Here is a 22,770-nt window from a genome sequence, read left to right on the forward strand (position 1 = left end):
CTAACTTGGTAAAAAAACAGGATTGACGTGTCATGCTTGAAGATCTCAGTTTTCCACCACAAAACACCAAAAAATAGCCAAAAAGAGTATCAGCAGCTCAACTGCTTTTACACTATGACTTTACTATTGCTTATATGTTCAATGTTTTTTTTGAAAAATGATTTAAAAAAGGAATAGTTTTCCCATAATCAAACAAAAGTTCTGTTCACTTAACCTGAAAATGAGGGAGAGACTTAAATGTATCAATAATTACATTAAATGTATATTCATCTTCAGAAATGACAGTCAAAGCAAGAACATAACTAGGGCTTTACAATGATGGTAAACACTTAGACATTTTGGGGTTAAGTGGGTTAAAATCGGAATGTTGATTATTACAAATGCAGATTTTTGGCACTTTAGCAAGTCTTTATTCGGATACATTGAATGCTCATGTAGTCTATATTGAAGGGCACATTTAATATAACAGGCTATTACAATGTAATATTGGTGCACAATTTCTACTTACAACATCAAAGGGATGCAAAATGTACTCTATTCGTGGAATGACCCAACTTCTTAGGTTCAATGGGGCCAAAACCTTGGCCCCATTAAACAAAAAAAGTGTAGCGTTCCAAGCCAAGAGCCTGTCTGCATGGCATACGGCAAGGTTTTCCACACAGAATGGGCCCGCCGTAGCTTCTTACTATGCTGTAGTGAGGTGTGTGTCGGGAGATGCAGTGCATACGATCTTTATGTCCAGCCTTGGGGAAACAGCAGGTGAACCAGACATTAAGGTTGGCCTTGGTGATAAAGGTCGACAACAGGGTTGAAGAGGGAAAGCATTCCATTCATCTCAGCGGAGACCATCACTTGGGATTTTGACTGGCCATTTTCTTTTGTGTTGAGACAATTTTTCTGAAAGACGCCTCCGGACATAGTTAGCAATGAATAGACAGTCGCTGTGGCGCAGTTGAGGTGTAACTGAAAGATCATTCATGAAATTAGGATATTTAATACAATTAAAAAGTTATTTACGAATCAATCAAATCCAATTGTGGCATTCACCTCACTCAGTCATTTACCAATTTCAAATGGGAATATACAAAGTATCAAATTACTCTGTGTGATAACTGCATACACCTTTTGTTCCAGCATCCCTTTAATTTTTTTTTTTTTTTTACATAACAGCTATAACAGTGGACCCTTTAGTGATTAATAAATTCCTTGCTGGAAGCCCAGATAACATTTCATACAGGCTTAAATAAAGACGCCTTAGGAACCTGAATGACTATCGGTAAGATCTACTGCCCATAAAAAAAGAGCTATCGGACCACTGAATAAACCGGCACTGGTCCGTTTCGCATACCAATACCTTTAACTGACACCGACACAATTACTGCAGCCTCCTGGGGAGATAATAGGGCTGCGTGTGGGAGAGAGAGTCTCCTCCATCGGTGCATCAGCATGGCTGACGAGCGCCACATAAAGAGCTGCGGGCCAAAGGGTTAAACACCCCTGTCTCCTGTTAGCTTTTCATCCATCCAGATCATTAGGAGAGCCACGTTTAGCTAAAGTGGCTACTTACTTTGCACACCTTTGGCTATAGCTAGTACAGTTTCCCTCAGTTAAATGAATAACTAGAGTGTGAATCACTACCACTGTTTGTGCAGCTCAATAGAGTGGTGAGGAGGAGGAGTCTACTGTGTCCGGAAACGACTTCACCATACATTTTCTGGATTAAGGTAAAAACTCAAATATCGTTTTAAACGTTGTTTTACTATTGACAGTTACAACTGAATTCGGGATTGTATATCGATTTGCTCTCCTTAAATATTTGTAATCTGATGTATTTGTTTCAGTCTCTGAATTGTTTAATCAAACTTTGCACCGTCAGCTCCTGATATCACGGCATAAAAACTACAATCTGTGTCCCGAATTAGCCTAGTACGCATGTCTGCCCAGCTATATCCTGTCCAAAGCTTGTTTTCACTGGCTAAACTAGCTGGCTAGCTGAACTATGCGAGTTTTCAAACTTCATAAATACTGCACCCTCAACTTCAAAACTCGTTTGCTAGTTATACAATCATGTAACCAAGAAATTTGCTGGAAAGAAAATGTAAAATTAGTTATTGTTTTGTTGAATATTCATGACTGGTTCGAGCTATCTATCGTGTCGTAAGACAACAGTGGCGAAGGATATCATTGCTACTTAAAATTAATTTTAACGGATCCAAATTCAGTTTTGAGATCTGCGTATGGTTAGCTGGAAGTTATTTGGCTCAATGGGATATGTAGTGATTTTGCCAGCATAGGCAGATACAGTTGAAGTCGGAAGTTTACATACACTTTAGCCAAATACATTTAAACTCAGTTTTTCACAATTCCTAACATTTAATCCTAGTAAACATTTCCTGTCTTAGGTCAGTTAGGATCACCACTTTATTTTAAGAATGTGAAATGTCAGAAAAATAGTAGAGAGAATTATTTATTTCATCACATCCCCACTGGGTCAGAAGTTTACATACACTCAATTAGTATTTGGTAGCATTACCTTTAAATTGTTGAACTTGGGTCAAACGTTTTGGGTAACCTTCCACAACAAGTTGGGTGAATTTTGGCCCATTCCTCCTGACAGAACTGGTGTAACTGAGTCAGGTTAGTAGGCCTCCTTGCTCGCACACGGTTTTTCAGTTCTGCCCACAAATGTTCTATAGAATTAAGGTCAGGGCTTTGTGATGGCCACTCCAATACCTTGACTTTGTTGTCCTTAAGCCATTTTGCAACAACTTTGGAAGTATGCTTGGGGTCATTGTCGATTTGGAAGATTTGCGAACAAACTTTAACTTCCTGACTGATGTCTTGAGATGTTGCTTCAATATATCGACATAATTTTCCTGCCTCATGATGCCATCTATTTTGTGAAGTGCATCAGTCCCTCCTGCAGCAAAGCACCACCACAACATGATGCAGCCACCCCCGTGCTTCACGGTTGCCTCCCCCTTTTTCCTCCAAACATTACGATGGTCATTATGGCCAAACAGTTCTATTTTTGTTCCACCAGACCAGAGGCCATTTCTCCAAAAAAGTATGATCTTTGTCCCCATGTCTGGCTTTTTTATGGCGGTTTTGGAGTAGCGGCTTCTTTCAGGTTATGTCGATATAGGACTCGTTTTACTGTGTTTCCTCCAGCATCTTCACAAGGTCCTTTGCTGTTGTTCTGGGATTGATATGCACTTTTCGCACCAAAGTCCATTAATCTCTAGGAGACAGAACGCATCTCCTTCCTGAGCGGTATGATGGCTACGTGGTCCCATGATGTTTATACTTGTGTACTACTGTTTGTACAGATGAATGTGGTACCTTTGGGCATTTGGAAATTGCTCCCAAGGATGACCCAGACTTGTGGTCGTCTACAATTTTTTCTGAGGTCTTGGCTTATTTCTTTTGATTTTCCCATGATGTCAAGCAAAGAGGCACTGAGTTTGAAGGTAGGCCTTGAAATACATCCACAGATACACCTCCAATTGACTCAAATTATGTCAATTAACCTATCAGAAGCTCCTAAAGCCATGACATAATTTTCTGGAATTTTCCAAGCTGTTTAAAAGGAACAGTCAATTTAGTGTATGTAAACTTCTGGCCCACTGGAATTGTGATACAGCGAATTATAAGTGAAATAATCTGTCTATAAACAATTGTTGGAGAAATTACTTGTGTCATGCACAAAGTAGATGTCCTAACCGACTTGCCAAAACTATAGTTTGTTAACAAGAAATTTGTGGAGTGGTTGAAAAACGAGTTTTAATGACTCAAACCTAAGTGTATGTAAACTTTCAACTTCAACTGTATGTAACCTTTAAAAAGGTTAAGGCTGTTGACTAAATTAGACTTTATTCATATAATGAGTAATCCAGGAATGTCACGAGTTAATTGACACGAGAAAACTAGTAACACTACAGAGCACAAATGGCTACAATAAACTGCTAAATCACTTCTGGAAACGAAGGGTCCGCGGAGCTCCTCCTCCTCCTCAGCACTCTATTAGGCTTGTGTTTCTGTTGAGAGATGCTCGTGCGAGACAATGCCTCACCATAAGATAAGGTAAACTACAATCAATAATAAAGTGCAGATTACTTGGCTTACGAATATGCATAGCTCTAGTAACAATTACAATTTGGGTCAAGGATGTTTTTAAATCCACACAATTTCTGCAACTCACCGCTGTACGATTAAATTAAGAGCCCATTGCAAAATGCACACCACATAGCTCTACTACAGCTGTTTTATCAACAACTTTAATACAGCCAGTTACTGGACAGGTTAGTGAGAGAACCACATCAGTACTGGACCAAAATGTCAAGAGACACCAAGTGTGTTTTCCCGTCAACCTCCCTGTCCCTCAAGTTTTTCTGTAAAGTTATTTCACCGCATCCAATCATGACTGCCTGTCAAAGTAGAAGGAATTGCTTGACACTGTGAATTTCCGTGGAGAATGCCTGAACACAGCACTGCAGTCTGACTGTCTCCCTTAGTGGGAAGATAATTATTAATTTCCTAAGACACATTTTGAATGGAAACCCATACTGGCAAATTTTAATGTCTACAGATTACTTCATCGACTCGACTGTGTATTACAACAATTGTATGAATTCCAAATATTTTTACATGAGAAGTGGGTGAAAGGCATCTTTTTGTTGTTTATCAACGGTAGAGGTGGTACAGTATGAAACAAATCAAGCAACATTGTAAATACATCCCAATAGGCCTATATGCTTATCCAATGTTAAGCTGAAACTACAATAGGCTTTCACTGTTTTCATAATGCCTCCTAGAATAATCATTAGGTCGGAGTAACACATCATCGGTCCCTGGGAAAATCTCCAGCAGACTCTCTATAGCCGGTCCTCATTTCGTATTCAGGCCTTGTCTGGAGCTAATCAGAGGAGACTGGAGTGTTATTAATTATGTTTGCCAAATGACTGCCCCCACCCCCTCACCCTCCCTCCACCGCGCCATCACCCACCCCCTTCTTCCCCAACCCTTATTAGAAAATGGCAGTCGTTGCATCTGTCCCCATCCTTGGCAGAGGAGGTGTTTTGTATTCCTGAAAGAGGTGTCATGTTAGCATTTCGCAACAGTGTAACTGACAGATCAGAGTCATTATCAGATATTTTGTAGGGGGAGGCTACGTTCCGCAGACGCACATTTGGAAATGTTAAATCAATTATATCAAACTTGTGATGTAAGTGAGGTAATGACATCGTATATTGCAGGTTGATCATTGCTTTCATCGGTGACTGAGGCTGCGTATACAGTGCACTACTTTTGATCGGGTCAAAAGTAGTGCTCTATGTAGGGAACAGGGTGCTACTTGGGACACAAGCTGAGTGTCATATTAATGTTCAGTTGTTGCTGATACCAATGGCCAGGAATAGAGGGTGTTAATTACCCGTCTTTTTGTTATGTTGTGAAGAACGGTATCAGTCAGACTAGTGATGCTCTTCAGATGAAACTGTTGCTGGCCGAGGGAAAAGGTGAGGGTGGATGACTCATCTTACGCAGAGGACAGAAGGATCCTTAAAAGGGTGTTGAAATGTCAATCTCTCCAATAACCTTCAACTACAAGACCCAAACAAACTGCCTGCGATTGACCAATCTCATATAGAGCGCTTACATAAGGGGTGTGTAACCTCTGACCCAGTCTACAGCATATCACATGACACCATTTTGCTTCAGTTGAAGTCAACCAATAGAAAATGAGAACAATAATGTAACCCAAATACAGTAGCCTATAAAATGTCAGAGTACTAGCAAACAGGTTTTGAGGAAGTATGAGTAGTATGAAGAAAAACAAAGATGATGTTCTCAATCAGCCAGCGGCTCTGCATCACAGCCGGTAACTTGATTGTATTTACGTCAATGATTTCCTGTGTGGCTGTTGTGTAATTAACTGTAATTAATGACAAGAAGAGAGTAAAATGGACTTGTGTACTCCAGTTCATTTGGCCGTACAAGAACAGTTAGTGCTGATAGTGTGTTAAGTAGGGTCCTGGTACATACTGTACTGAGCTCTGCAAATGCTACCAATTTCACATAAGAGATTTATCACATATTGGAGCCTCTTGAATCTCTTGCAGGCTTCAATGCTACGGTAGGTTTCTATATCAGAGTCCCAGGTTCTCATTAGATGGGCTCAATCCGTGCTAACTGACAGGAAGAAAAAATGCCACTTCATCAAGCCTGTGTATGGCATTGTCTAATTGAGTAAGCGCATTCGAGGAAGACGCGATCACTAAGCAGCATTTCATTAAATCAAGACGGAGAGGCACATGGAATATGCACATTTCCTATTCTAATCAGGTTAACTGCAGGTAATGTTAGGGTAGCTCTTAAGGAAAATGGGAGACTGTCAACATACATGTACGTTGTGTTAAAATGGCGAGCATACACAGGAACTGGCAGCGGTGCGTGTGTAAACAATTCCTCTTCAGTGCTGACTCCCTCCTGTCATTTTTCATTCAGAAAACCTTTGCTGAAACACTGTGGCAGGTTTTCTGCATCAGAGAGTGAGGAATGATTCCTGAAAGAGTGCACAATGATGAAGTGCAATTATACAACCTCAGCGTAAAGAGAAAAGAAAAAGAATAGCAGCAAACTTCAGAAATGTCAAGGTAGATTAGATAAATTAAGTGAGGGAGAGAGGAGGAGGAGTGGAGAATGGCTGGAAGTATAAGACAGAGGTGCATGGGGAAGTGGGAGGGTTATTCACAGAGACCGACAACAAGCAAGATTCCCTCCTGCAATCAGGGAAATCAATGAAAGACTTACAGACAATACTGTAAGAGCCTTATTGGGTATTTTACGTCTCTCGCTTCAATTTCCAGTTGAGCTGGCACACAGCTGCACACGGCTACCTTGGTAATGACAGAGAAAAAGGCGCTTGAAAGACTACATCAAAACAAAGCGATGTGAACATAAAGACCCAGGTTGTGCGTGGGCTCAAGGCCTCATTGAAGGAACGCACACAAAGCCAACTAGCGTGATTTCACATTGGGTAGAGTGAAAAAAAACTACAAAAAAAACAGATTGAATTAAGAATTGGTTGCATGGGGTGATATGATGACATTCTTCCTTTTTTACTTAGCATCTTATGATGTCCATCATTCATTCTTGCGAGAACAGTAGTCTGGCCTTGGTTGCATCATCTCCAATGATCGGAGGTAGAAATAAATTCGTAAAAAAGAGTGCCATATAGAATTCCAGTAAATATACCTAGTAAAGTACACAATGTCTGCTAAATGTCATCGTCATTAAAAGCTACTCCAGTCTAGAGCTATATATCATGGTGAATAGCTTCAACATACAGGTTGTGTCTAAAAGGGAGTCAAATAGACTGGATTGAAAGGTTGCTAGTGTCTCAAATAAAAGGAAATAAATCACAAATCAATGCTAAAACCAAGATCTAATGGGAAATATGGAGACAAAACTCTACTATAATAACACACTTCAAAAATGGTTGTTATTCAAGCTCGATTGAACATGCACACACATGAAACGGTTCTGCTACCTTATGAAGAAAGACTAATGAATAAGATTCAAATGAAGAAATAGTGGGAATGAGTAATTGCTCTGACTAATCCATAAGTGGCTTGAAACAGGACGATGTTGAGTGAAAACAAATGAGTGAGCAGGGGAGTCCCAGCGCCTTGCATAGGGCTAAACCCCATTATGTTCTGATTAATGACGGCCCGCCGCTCGCAGGCGACATAAATCAACGCCGTATAAATAGAAATCCTTTCTCCGGATTCCCTGGAGGTAATCCATGCAGTGGCGCATCCAACACAGCCCGGGCTATCCTTGATGTCCACATTTGTAAATAAATTACATCCGTATTTTCAATCAATTACAGCAGTGGGGTATTAGGGGGAGAAGTAGAATATAAAAAGAAAGACTCCGTGGACCATTATTCATGCAGTCTATCCCCAACTATTGGGCAGAGATGGATTTCTGGGTCCTTTTCCATTTAGTGGTGCAGAGAGAGTCATTTTGCTAGTTGGCTAACGGAGTACACGTAGATGCAAATGTTTTGTCATTAAGCAGACACTCTTACTGGTCCCCTGTGGGAATCGAACCTACAACCCCGGTGTTGCAGGCGCCATGCTCTACCAACTGAGCCACACAGGACCCTGATGTCAAATGAAGTCATTATCCTGCAAAGTTAGGCACTGGACGGCGGTAGCTGGCGTTTGTGATACAGTACCGCTTAAGTTTAATGATATAAAAGTATACAGGAAAAGGGCAGATTAAAGAGGGTATGAAATGTGGTAAATGGCTTTCTTTGTAGGGATGCATGGAGGCCAAGAGAAGTATAAAATACAAATTAAAGTCCCCAATTAAATTAAGGCTCCACGTTCTGCATGGTCACAGTCGGGAAAGTCAACGCTTTCAACAAATGTGTCAAGTGAGCACATGAAAGAGTTATCTTTAAAAAAAGCGGGAGCCACAAATTGGCGAGACACCATCACTGTGCAAATGAGGCCTAATTGGGCTTGAGTTGTGCCAGCGGGTGTTCTGGCTGTGGAGGGCAGGGGTAGCGGGGGGGGACCCCAGAGTGGCATTACACTGCACCCACTGGCAGAAACCGAGAGAGACAGGGGGTCTTGTCGGGGCTGGAACACCCGAGGACAGGGTTTCCTTCCTGGGGTGGAGAACAGGAGCTTTGCTCAGTATTTACATGTTACATTTGTCAGAGGGCTAAGGGGGTTTCAGTTCTGTAAGCACTCGTGTTCAGGTTTCTTCAGGTCGGTGGGTGTGCACATAGCACATATTGCTTCCGAATTTAGAGACATTATTGTTGGGAACGCAACATGGAAGGGAGAGCGCAAACAGGTGCCCTTCTTGGCATCCGTTCTTGGCACCAACACCTGTTGCTCTGAGCTCACATCCCCTCAAGAGTCCTCTACACAGAGTCAATCTAGGCCGGCTTGACATGGCAGCCAAAGCGGTCAGAGCTCTTAATTTGCAATGCATTGCAACAGGCTAGACTTGTTAGATACTGGCCTAGTGTGTAGGGTTAGGCAACACACAGGGGTTGATTCACTCTCTCACCTCTGCCCTTATTGATTAGGCCTATGAGATGTGAAAGCAGTGCAGTGTAAACAACACCTTGCCTAATATAAGGTGATGTGGATCCACACAGCATTCCCATATTGCTTAAATCTATCTGGTCCTGTCAGGTCCGTTGAAAGTAGTCAACAAGAACAGGGGGAAGGGAGTGGTTTGATGGATTAGAACCCACTCTGGTTATGGATACTATGGATGTAGTGATATAATATGGGACTTTTATCCAAGGCCGCATTGAAAGTCACACCTATATGGCCAATGCAATACATATTCCACAACCCTGACGTTGCCAGCACCATGCTCTGTCTAACCGACTGAGCCATTGGAGCCACATAGATAATGTTGAGTTCTGGGTGTACTCACTCGGGGAGGGGAAGCTGTGGTCTGTGTCGTAGTCCTCAGGGGGGGCTGCTGGGGGGGTGGTGCTGTGGGGGGGCTCGCTGGCTAGGCCGGAGCGGCTTTCTGACAGCAGGCTGCCCTGTGGACCCCAACCCAGCCCTGTGGGTGTCCCAATCCACCCCCCACTGAACACTGTGGACAAACACACAGGGCCAAGAGGTTAAAAGGCATAGTCTGGGAGATTTCCTATTGTTCAATAGTTTTGCTGTTCATTGTGATTGATATTGATTGTTCAAGAATAAAGCTGATCAATGGCTTACACTCTAAGTATAACTGTCTTATCGCCACACAATCTCTAAATCAAAGATTGTATTACTCCATTGTGTATATTTGGGGTGTCATATGCGTGCCAGGGTCAGGCTGTTGAAATTACAGAGAGAAGGTATACAGAGGGATGTACCTGAGTCAGTACGCTGCTTGCCCTCAGGGAGACCTTGGCTGGACACCTTGCTCTTCACGCTTCCCTCACCATGGTCCGACTCACTGTCGCTGCCACTAGACACCACTGCAGACACACAGAAGAGACAAGACAAGAGGGCACATCAATAGGGGATTATAACAAGAACAGTAGGTATCACATAAAAACAACACAACACCTTAGCTCTTACATCAACAGATCTGAACCTCTTGACGAAGTGACTAGATGATTCTCCTACAATGTAGACCATGTGTAAATGGATTTTTTTTTTAAAAAGGGACAGCCCAGTGTCACTCCATAATGGCATTAACGTGTAAATTAAGAAGTTATGGGCGTTATTCATAGGGCTGGGCGATATGGGCAAAATATTATATCACGGTATAAAAAAATGACAGTATGACGGTATTTTATGTTTTTGAATTATAAAAGTTCTAGGGTGGCAACACATACATTCTAAGTGAATTCAACAGATCTTTCGCCATTCTTATTGCTTTATACTGTTCAATTTAACGTCAACCCCCCCAAAATATATAATGATATAATGATTATTCTAGTTCTATAGTTAGAAAATGAATATAGTGTTGTTTGACTTGACAACAAATGAAAATACCAGGGAGATGTTATTGTGACAGGGTAGGAACCAAAGTGTTGAGAAGTGTTTCCTAGAGGACCCTATAATCTTTGGCTACATTAAATGTTTTCTCCTAGCTACTTCATGTAGCTAACATAAGCTTGCTTTGCGTATTCCTCTGATTTAGAAGACACTGTTGCATAAACAACATGCCAATTTAGGTCTACACCATCACTGGCATTATCATGTTGTATAGCCAATTTACATTTGCTCTGACTCAGTACATTTATTGGCTAGCAAGCGATTAGGATTAGCATTAGTGGCTAACAAGATTTAGGCCCAACTTGCTAAGAAAAGAAAAACTAGCTGTTTGCAGATGTAAGAAACAAACTAATAGTGTAATTATATAACGCTAGTGGATTTATATTAAGAAGAAAAGTTAAAACAGCATCGTTGCCATCAACATTGTTGCATGTGCTGCATTGACCAAGCACACTGAACGCAAGTGTCTTGTGGTTGAGGAACAACAAATGCACTCCTTGAGTGACAGGGGGCGGGGCTAGGTCTGTGTGGAAGCGGCATGGAGAGAGAGAGAGAAATGACTCAAGTAGCAAAGTAAACTATAAAAATGTACTTTACACATGGCATATCACATTTAACAAACCAAACATTCAAATACCGTTAAAGAAGGTAAGGAAAAATCCCAAACCGGTCCGTGCATCAATACCGGTATATCTTAAAATATGGTATACTGCCCAGCCCTAGTTATCCAACTGCAGGTGCCTCTATGACCTGAAGAGGGGGTTCCAGTTATCATGCAAATATAATCATAAACCAATATCATAGCACAGAGACAAGCTCTCGCTCTGCTGGGAACTTCTATTGGTCTAGTTCATACTGGTTTAAACAACCACATCATGCTAGCTGCAGTATCGTAAACGACACATGGCAGCCAGAGAGAAACTGAATCTGATTCAAACGTAGACCGATGGCTTCAGAGAGCAAGTTGCATGATCCCCAGCGCTTCGGGGTGTACTGGGGCAATTTAGGAGTTAGGCAGGGGTGTGAGGGCACCTAACCAAGTCTGCGCCGCTCTGGCCCTCGCCATTGCATCACCACACACTGGCCCCGATCAGTGGCCTGAAGCCAGGCTGCAAATGATAATTTTTTATAAAGGCGAGAAAGAGAGAAATAAAAAAATACGGGAAGACCGGTGCGGGTCTGCCTTCCAATTTTCCGCAGCCCATCTGCCATGGTTTCAATCAGGCAGGAAGGCTGGCAGTGCAAGGACTGAGTGTGTGCTATACACCACCCCTTCTCTCTCTCGCTTTCTCTCCAAATAAACAGTCTCATTCATTTATACACACACATTCACACATTCATATTGACTTGCATTTACACAGGTGCAGCCACAAACCCACGCTGTCATACGCATGCACCTACTGTACACACACACATACACCCTCGCTCAATCCATTCTCATGCTCCCTGTGAAATACCACCCGGCTCTTCAATCTGGCCTAATGAATACAGCCAAGGGAGCAGCGACTTCTATGTCATTGCTGACTCACAGCGATTCCCTCCCGCACCAGCCCAAACTCTGTCAGCCCCGCAGGCAGGCAGCTATAGAGGAGAATATGAGTGCGCGTTTGGCTTTTCAGCTTTCCCCAAACCAAAACGACTGCGCAGAAAAAGATTGAGCAATGAGTGGGGAAAAAAGTTACTTTTGGAGTGGAAAATGTAAAGTTCTCAACTTCAGATTGTGCTATGCAAAACATGACACCACTTTATACAGCCTAGGCCTCAAGGACCTTTTGAATCCAAGTTTTCTAGTGTCCTAGAGGATTACAGACAGCCAGATCTAAAAGGCATATTTCAGCCATTTTATAGGAAGATTTATATTTAGGTTTTTATTTCCAGTACATCTTGCTGCTCGACAGCAATTCTCTGAGGATACCATCGTAATGTGCAGCATATGTGCAATTTCCTTCCATTGTGCCCTTGAGCAAGGCACTCAACTCCAAAACTACATCTAGAGGAGCTGCCAAGTGATTGACTCTGTACTTCTCTCCACCCTTATTGTGCCAACAAACATCTGGGGTGCAGAGGTAAACATCATTCACATAAAAACACAGAGCTGCACAGCAATAAGCTAAAAGGAAATAAGGAGAGCCTCTGGCTGGTCTAGGGGGTAATGCTGCCTGCAGCACATATTGAGTACAGGTTAGCGTGCAAACAAATCTCACTGCTCTTATCTATATGGCTCATTCAACCTACACCCCCCTACCCACACAACTATCTATCCTTATAAAATCTGAAAAATACGAGTGAAATTCCAGTCTCCTTAAAAAAATACAATGAAAAAAGGGAAACCAGTGGCATTTTGCTCATCCTCTACATGCTTGTTGCTGTTGGCATAATGTTCCTCCCATCTCATTAAACAATCAATCAACAGTGGTAGCAAACTAACTAAATGAAGAGTAATGGCTTCCTCAGAGGAGACGCTCTGGTTTCAATTATTTGAGTTCCCGATTCAGATGTGGGGCGGCAGGTAGCCTAGTGGTTAGAGCGTTGGACTAGTAACCGAAAGGTTGCAAGATCAAATCCCTGAGCTGACAAGGTAAAAATCTGTCGTTCTGCCTCTGAACAAGGCAGTTAACCCACTGTTCGTAGACCGTCATTGTAAATAAGAATTTGTTCTTAACTGACTTGCCTAGTTAAATAAAGGTTAAAAAATCTAATAAATGTCATAGCTAGTGTGGTTGGGTAATGCAGTCAGCGGTCTCAGTGAGTACAATGTGTTTGTGTGACTCAGTCACACGGCGAAGGGCAAGAATGTGAGTGAAGCATGACTGAGGTGTTCATGTTCTGTTATAATCTCTACCCGACACAGTCAAAAGAGGACTGGCCACCCCTCATAGCCTGGTTCTAGGGAGTTTTTCCTAACCACCGTGCTTCTACACCTGCATTGTTTGGGGTTTTAGACTGGGTGTCTGTACAGCACTTTGTGACATTAGCTGATGTAAGAAGGGCTTTATAAATACATTTGCTTGATGGAGTAGATGGCGCCAAATACAAATGACAGACTTCTTAGATAGAGGTCAAGATTTAACATGTCGCTCTAACTAACAACTATCCTGAATTACAGATTGAAATGCCTCCTAACTAACTTGACCTCCAGCACTATGTGTTGTATGCTAGTATAAAAAAATATATAAATATATATGTATTGTCACACACACCGGAGAGGTGCAGTGAAATGTGTTGTTATATGTGATGTACTTCAACATAATTTGTCAGCATTACAACAAATCTGGCACGTTGCTGGCCATTCTTTTGAAAGAATGCTTTCAAGACCTTTACACTGACATGCAGTTATTTGCCATGACAGTGATGACAAAACTGAGAGGCATATTTCATAAGAACTAATGACACTATATGGTATAGTGGTAAGTCTTCATCCAGTAGTACAGTATGTGTATTGCACCTGCAGTACTGTGGGAATGCACACGGCAGCCATTTTAGCACTTCATTTGAACAAACACAATAAAGCGCATGGGTCACGTTGAGATCTGATTAGGAAAGCGGTGTTACCCTCTCCATCATAAAAATAAAATCTACCTCGGAAGACATTTGGCCAAATATCTTTTTTTGAGTCACCGTCTCGAGCCTACGCCACAGATGGCGTCTGCGTTAAAAGCGTGGTTGTTCTGTCAAGTTTTCTTATTGCTCCCTGTCTCTGTGAGCCAATTTGGAAGGCCCTGTTGAATGATTGGTAGCATCACCGGCAGGCTGGCTATCTCTACCACTTATGCAGAAACATGGGGTCTCCAAAGAGAGAGGGAGAGCAAGAGCGAGATCTCTAATTTCAATTGATCTTGTCCACTTCGAATATGACTCATACCTCTGAACAGCTCGTTTTAAGCACAACTCACGGGCAAGGAATGTTCATTGGCGTTTTTCAATATTTATCATCATCTTCAAAGCGTGATGTTTAAATGGGTGTCGGAGTAGGAAAACACACAGTGTGAATTTATGCAGTGTTTATCCTGAATTACAGATTGAAATGCCTCCCTTTTTAGTTGCCAAATGGAGCATTTAGTATTCAGGCACATCACTTAGTACGAGAGATTCATCCTGTCAGTGGGAATGGAGAGACTGTCACCCAAGTCAATGAAAGCACATTTAATTGATGGTCATGATGACATGCAGTGGCAGGGTTATAGAATTCTTCTGAGCAATGATATACAAAGCCATTGACCTTCCTTACTATTAAAGCTATAGACAAAGCCAAGGAGATTGAACAGTTTTGTAATTCAAAATCACTGTTACCGATAGCCTTAAAACAGAACAGCAGTATGGTAAAATGAGAATGGATGTGGGACAGGTCCACTTGATTAAAAAGACCTGAATCAAGATCAAATCTAAATGTATTTGTCACATGCTTCGTAAACAACAGAAGTAGACTAACAGTGAAATACTGACACAATGAGTAACGATAACTTGGCTATATACACAGGGTATCAGTACCGAGTCAATGTGCAGGGGAACGAGGAAATTGAGGTAGATATTTACATATAAGTAGGGTGATTAGGCACTTTATCCCTAAAGTGACATAGCAGTGTGTAACGGCTATCGTCATATTCTTCCTCCTCCTCGGACGAGGAGAGGCGAGACGGATCTGACCAATACGCAGAGTGGTTAGGGTTCATAATGATTCATTATAACGAAACTGAAACTGACTTACAAAACAAAATAAACGAAGTGCATAACTTCTACCGACTCAGAAACCCGGATCCGGGAGCACCCCCACCTCCCCCACCAGTAAAAAAGCTGAATAGCATAGCTAGCATAGCGTCACAAGTAAATACTAGCATCTAAATATCATTCAATCACAAGTCCAAGATACCAGATGAAAGATCCACTTCTTGTGAATCCAGCAATCATTTCTGATTTGTAAAATGTTTTACAGGGAAGACACAATATGTAAATCTATTAGCTAACCACGTTAGCAAAAGACACCATTTTTCTTTGTCCACCATTTTTTCTCTCCACCAGTAGCTATCACCAATTCGGCCAAATAAAGATATTGATAGCCACTAACCAAGAAAAAACCTCATCAGATGACAGTCTGATAACATATTTATTGTATAGGATAGGTTTTGTTAGAAAAATGTGCATATTTCAGGTAGAAATCATAGTTTACAATTGCACCCACCATCACAACTCGACTAGAATAAATACAGAGAGCAATGTGTATTACCTAATTACTAATCATAAAACATTTCTTAAAAATACACAGCGTACAGTAATTGAAAGACACAGATCCTGTGAATCCAGACAATATTTCAGATTTTCTAAGTGTCTTACAGCGAAAACACAATAAATCGTTATATTAGCATACCACATGTGCAAACATTACCCCAGCATTGATTCACGGCAAAAAGAGCGATAGCATTATCACCACCAAAATGTATAAATTTTTTCACTAACCTTCTCAGAATTCTTCAGATGACACTCCTGTAACATCATATTACAACATACATATAGAGTTTGTTCGAAAATGTGCATATTTAGCCACCAAAATCGTGGTTATACAATGAGAAAAGTAGCCAAGCTGGTCAGAAAATGTCGGGCGCCATATTGGACAGTGATCTAGTCTAATGAATAAATACTCAAACTTGACTAAAAAATACAGGGTGGACAGCGATTGAAAGACAATTTAGTTCTTAATGCAATCGCTGAATTACATTTTTTAAATTATCCTTACTGTGCAATACAGGGTGCGCCAAAGCAAAGCTACCCCAAAGAAAATGGCGGAATATGCGTTTAACATTTTTCGACAGAACAACGATTTATCATCATAAATAGTTCTTACTATTAGCTGAACTGCCATCAAAATCTTGGGCAATGAATCCTTTCTCCGGTCTAATCGTCTTTTGGTCGAAAGATGTCCTCTTGTCCCGTCGAAATGGCCACTAACGTTCAGCATGTACTAGAAAAGTGCCCAGCTCCTGGAAGTGCGTCACACAGAAATGCCAGAAAATCGCACTAAACGGATATAAATTGCTATAAAACGGTTTAAATTAACTACCTTATGATGTTTTTAACACCTATAACGAGTAAAAACATGACCGGAGATATATTACTGGCTAAACAACAGCTTGGAAGGAGGCCAGTCCGACGTCCATCGTGCATCAGGCGCAGGGAGGAAAATAAATGTACTTCCGCTCTTTGGTCTTTTATACAGGCCCTGATTGCGCAATCGACTCCATTCAAATTGTCACCACTTACTGACATCTAGAGGAAGGCGTAGGCAGTGTTTGTATCCCCATAGCATTCACAGGGACATTACAACTGACCTGGGAACAGGGGCCAAGATTTCTGAAATCTCACTCCCAGTCATGAAAAGTGCTGTAGAAGGAGTTCTGTTTCACTCAGAGACATAATTCCAACGGCTATAGAAACTAGAGAGTGTTTTCTATCCAATAATAATAATAATATGCATATTGTACGAGCAAGAATTGAGTACTAGGCAGTTTAATCTGGAGACCAATTTATGCTAAGTCGAAACAGCACCCCCTATATTCGCAAGAAGATAAACCGATACAGTACCGTGTGGTGCAACAAACACAGACACGGAAACAAACACCCACAAAACACACGTGAAACCCAGGCTGCCTAAGTATGATTCTCAATCAGGGACAACGATTGACAGCTGCCTCTGATTGAGAATCATACCAGGCCGAACACAAAACCCCAACATAGAAAATAACACATAGACAACCCACCCCAACTCACGCCCTGACCAACTAAATAAATACAAGAAAAAGGAAAAACAGGTCAGGAACGTGACATAACCCCCCCTTAAGGTGCGAACTCCGGGCGCACCAGCATAAAGTCTAGGGGAGGGTCTGGGTCGGCGTCTGTCCACGGTGGCGGCTCTGGCGCTGGTCGTGGTCCCCACCCCACCATAGTCAATCCCCTCTTCCATAGCCTCCTCCAAATTAACCCCACTAGATTAAGGGGCAGCACCGGACTGAGGGGCAGCACCGGACTGAGGGGCAGCACCGGACTGAGGGGCGGATCCTGGCTGGCTGGCTCTGGCTGATCCTGGCTGGCTGGCTCTGGTTGATCCTGGCTGGCTGGCGGATCCTGGCTGGCGGATCCTGGCTGGCTGGCGGATCCTGGCTGGCTGGCGGATCCTGGCTGGCTGGCTCTGGCGGATCCTGGCTGGCTGGATCTGGCGATCCTGGCTGGACGGCTCTGGCGGATCCTGGCTGGACGGCTCTGGCTGGTCCTGGCTGGGCGGCTCTGGCTGGTCCTGGCTGGACGGCTCTGGCTGGTCCTGGCTGGACGGCTCTGGCTGGTCCTGGCTGGACGGCTCTGGCTGGTCCTGGCTGGACGGCTCTGGCTGGTCCTGGCTGGACGGCTCTGGCGGCTCGGGACAGACGGACAGCGCTGGGCAGGCAGACAGTTCAGACAGCACTGTGCAGGCAGACAGCCCAGACAGCGCTGGGAAGGCAGGCAGACTCAGGCTGCGCTGGAGAGGAGAAAGGCTCTGACAGCGCTGGACAGGTGGGAGCAGCTGGAGAGAGAACCCACTGTGACACAGTGGCTATGTGATGAGTCAAAAGAGTTGCAAAAAGGGTCAATGTAGATAGTTAAATAGTTAACCAATAGCTACCCGGACTAACTATAACTATACTAGCTACCCGGACTAACTATTCAGGGTCCTGTTCTGGGCCTGAAACTAACTTGTTGGTCAACCGGCCACAGTGGCAGGTAGATTCTTTTTAAAATCTACCAGCCACTCAGATTTTTTACCAGACAACACATTTTTTGGGGGCCAATATTTTAGCCCTATATTGACAGTTTGATGGCTAATTGGAGGTCATAACGGGATTTATTATAAGTGTCTGGATTAGTGTCCCGCTCCTTGAAAGCAGCAGCTCTAGCCTTTAGTTCAGTTGGGATATGTACGTACGGTCACGACGTGGTTGTCGATGCAGTTATTAATGAAGCCGCTGACTGATGTGGTAAACTCCTCAATGTTATCGGATGAATCCCAGAACATATTCCAGTCTGTCCTGTAGCTTAGCATTTGCTTCATCGGACCACTTCCATATTGTGCGCGTCACTGCTACTTCCTGTTTGAGATTTTGCTTGTAAGCAGAAGGATAGTTTGATTTGGTCAGATTTGCCGAATGGAGGGCGAGGGAGAGATTTGTATGAGTTTCTGTGTGTGGAGTAAAGGTGATGAAGTGTTTTTTTGCTTTTAGTTGCACAGGTGACATGCTGGTAAAAAATAAATCACCAGACACTAGGAACGCCGGCTCTGGATGTGCATTTGTATTTTCTTGTTTGCTTATGGTCCTATACAGCAACCTTAGTGCCAGCATCGGTTTGTGGTGGTAAATCCCCCTCAACAGAGAACAGAGGGCATTTCCCATTTCAACCTTTGACTGAATGGAGATCCAAAAGATATTGTCCAGAGACAGAGCAACCCTCCCTCTCCCTCCATGTCAATCCCACGTCCCTCCATCCTAAAATAACCACCCATTGCCTTCTATAAACTCATCAATAGCGGGGTATTATGATCTTTACTCGGTTAGCACAGCCAAATACAAAATTTCAGGCACACTAATGAAATCCATTTTGGGAATTTACATAAATGATCTCTGATTAACCCAGGGAAATTAATTAAAATGATCTTGGGGCATTTCACCATGGAGGAAGAGCTGATAGATAGTCGGAGCCAACCGAAATGTAGCCCCAGACGATAAGGCTGCATCTCAAATGGCACTCTATTTCCTATAAAGTGCACTATATAGGGAAGAGGGTGCCATTTGGGACTCACCCCATTCATCTAGATAGGTGGGGCGAGGTCAAGCACAATAGCTTTATCTATGGCCGAGTCAAAACATCACAGGTCAATGAATAATAAGCAAGATGCTTTTTGGACATGGTTGTGGTTAGTAAAATGACTGGTTTTGTGCCTCGTAAAAAAAAAAGGTTGACTAATACATGAACACGCACACGACTCACAAACAAACAAAAAAATGGTTGAAGCATCCACCCACCCACACAAAGCATCGTAAGTAAAACAAACCCGTCCTCCAAACTCAGAATCCTCTGTATTCTAAGTGTTCTAAACTGGTGGATATTTTAATGAGCCGAGCCAGTCATTAGACAGTGAATCATCTCCCTATCTTTAGAGCCCAGTGTTTCTCCATGCTGTGCAACAGCCACAAGGCTCCACCTGAAGCTGGAAATAGGACTGAGGCCAGACCAGTGCTCTCATTGCTCAATCTCACACTTTCCTGATGAGAGCCCTACATGACTAGGAAGAGGGGTAGGGAGCGATATCAGTGCATTCCCGCTCACAAAACAAGGTGGGAATTGGTTCCGAATTCCATTTCTGTGTTATAGATGCACTAGATAAGTAGCCTATACAGGTAAATGCATGGAAATCACTACTATGGATGTGGGAAGACTGAATCACAAAAGCCCATCAATCCCAACCCAAAAAATCCATGTGGTTCAAAAATCTTATTTGTGACTTTATAGTTCATAAGAGTAAGATGCGTCACTCCAATCACTCAAATCAAATCATGCTGCCAGAATGAGGTTTACAGTAATTTTTTGCTCTTGATGCTGTATTGTTTGTCCTTCATGTTCTAATACTTTAATGTTACCCCTTCCTTGTGTTTTTTGTAATAAATAATATAAAGTAAAAGTTGTTGCTCTTTGCACAATTATTTTGCGATACAAAAATGTCGCACTTACAGTACTACAACCCTGCAGAGTCCCCTTGTACTTTCCACTGACGCAGTGTGGTGTCACGTTGCGTGCTTTCTTAGCTCCTAAAAACTATACTCAGCTTTTACACCTTCTGGAGTCTGTGTCCAGATTGTTTCGAGGTGAGCCCTCCCCTGCCTCTGCAGCTCTGTATCCGCTCACCTGCACCGAGGCGGTGGGCCACGGTGCACACAGGTCACAGCCGGAACTGCCGGCACCATCTGATCCCACCCGTGCTTTTCGCTGGGACCACAATGGCTGACCATGACTCCCCCTGGACTATTGGAAAGCACATGTGAAGCGGGCCCAAATGTGATAAGCCCATAGCTCATGCTATATGATGTAATGTGAAATGTGTAATGCTATGTAATGTGTGCGTGTGTAGTGTCTTCTGAAATGCTGATGAAAAGATGACTGTTTGGGAACCTAGTTTGTCTGTAATGTGAAATAACAGTAGACAGTATGTTAATACAGTCTCAAATATGAATGTACTTGGTGTATGATTCATATTGTTGTCACGTTCCTGACCTGTTTTCCTTGTTTTTGTATTTGTTAAGTATGGTCAGGGCGTGAGTTGGGGTGGGCATTCTATGTTATGTGTTTCTATGTTTAGGTTCATTGTCTATTAGCCTGATATGGTTCTCAATCAGGGACAGGTGTTTTACGTTTCCTCTGATTGAGAACCATATTAAGGTAGGTTGTTCACACTGTTTGTTTGTGGGTGATTGTTCCTGTGTCTGTGTATGTCGCACCACACGGGACTGTTTCGTTTTCGTTCGTGTATGTGTTTGTTCCTGTTAGTGCGTTACGTTCTCTAGTTCAGGTTTATTCACATCGTTAATTGTTTTGTAGTTATCCAAGTGTTCTTCGTGTTCGTCTTTTATTTATTAAATTCATTATGTCTACATACAACGCTGCATTTTGGTCCGACCCTTACTCCTTCTCCTCATCCGAGGAGGAGGCATTAGACAGCCGTTACAACTGTAATGATTATATTACAGTGTTTCCCCTATATTAATTTAGCAGTGGCAAGCCGCTGGTGCTAAATCGTTGCCGCCACTCCAAGAAATGTATTTTTAAAAGATATGATTAACATTTTCATGATGGTAAAATGTTGGCAGTGGTAACTTAAAACAACAAAAAACATATATAAAGTATGTTGAAAAGATAACAGAACTATAGATACTGTATGTTTAAATAAGATCATCATTCAGAACTAACAAACAACAATAAAAAAACTAGACAGTCACAGAACCTAAAATTCCCAAAATGTTTTGGCATGGGGCCCTCAATGATTTTGTTATAATGTTTGAGTCACTCAGATAGCTTATGCTGTGTTATTATGCTATGGCAAAATGTGTAAAATTGCAGGGAACTATCTTTGAAACGGTAAAATGTGTAGAATAGTAGGAAAGTAGCTTTAAAACATTTTTTTTTCTCAGCCCCATGAAGGGAGACTTTATAGAAATCCCCTTAAAAATCCCACAGGTCTACACCCTGACAGGCAGATGTGTAGTGACCTACCGTATACATAAAAAAACACACATGCACACGCACACACAGTTCATGTGTATTGAACTATACAGGATATGCACAAACACACAAGGTACAGTGAGTGTGCTATGCAGCACACATGTACAACACACACTGAACTACTTCATTGAATCAAGAATAACAGATCGTTGGGTTTTTATCTGTGTTACACCCAATTTATTTAGCATAAATCGTTCTTTTGTGCTCGCTCTTTTTAATAGAGTTAAGCAAATTGCAACCAGCTGCTCGATATTTCAGGTAGTATTTGACATCAATTTGATCTTTATTAATGGACAAGTCCTGGAAATAATGCAGTGGGGTTTCTTTCTCTTTCAAGATGCGGTCATAAATATGATGCAGTTTAAGAGGTGGTCTGAGGGGCGTCACCTCACTTTCAATTTGGGGCCAATTAACATACATGTATGCAAAGGTTTGAGAACATGAATTCAATGTCAGAAAGCAGGCCTTGTGATAGAGAATAAACAGAGGAGACGCTCACATATCTATTGAGGAAAATGCAGCAACAAACACTTTTAGAATAGCTTAGGAGGACGGTCAGAAACACATCTGTGGCCTTGCATCAAAGGCTGTTTGTTCATTCCGCAGGTGACTCATTGCAAATATGTGGCATAATGGAGCTCAGAGGCCCCCAGCTAGCCATTCAACATCAGAGATGAGGAGCTTGGCCCTGAGAAACTCCACAGAGAAAATAGATAAGGCCTTTAGAAAGGGAGACTTGCATTCTAAGGCGATGATACTTTTGACCTTGTTGGTTATAAAGCTGTGAGAGTAACAGTGTCCACCTTTTAATCAAAATGCTATAGTGATTGTAAGGTGCATCCAAAGCACAACTGCAGATAATATATAGAATGTGTTATACTGTAGCTCCACAGAGACAATAGACAGTGACGATGATGCATCTCCCTGTTACCATTGTCATGTT

The 22,770-nt window shown here is 42.3% G+C and overlaps 1 protein-coding gene across 1 annotated transcript in view; it reads right to left on the minus strand.

Annotated features, from left to right (window-relative positions):
* Nucleotides 1-8,380: 8,380 nt before the first annotated feature.
* The window catches only part of LOC129869118 (rab effector Noc2-like), a 51,688-nt gene continuing 37,298 nt past the window's right edge, over nt 8,381-22,770 (minus strand). The window contains exons 7-9 of the mRNA XM_055943621.1: nt 9,905-10,009; nt 9,469-9,636; nt 8,381-8,424 (exon numbers count right to left, since the gene is read on the minus strand). Of these exons, the coding sequence (XP_055799596.1) occupies nt 8,381-8,424; nt 9,469-9,636; nt 9,905-10,009 (317 nt within the window). The remainder of the gene's footprint in view (nt 8,425-9,468; nt 9,637-9,904; nt 10,010-22,770) is intronic.

The sequence above is a fragment of the Salvelinus fontinalis genome, chromosome 13 (genome assembly GCF_029448725.1).
Source record: "Salvelinus fontinalis isolate EN_2023a chromosome 13, ASM2944872v1, whole genome shotgun sequence".
Lineage (NCBI taxonomy): Eukaryota > Metazoa > Chordata > Actinopteri > Salmoniformes > Salmonidae > Salvelinus > Salvelinus fontinalis.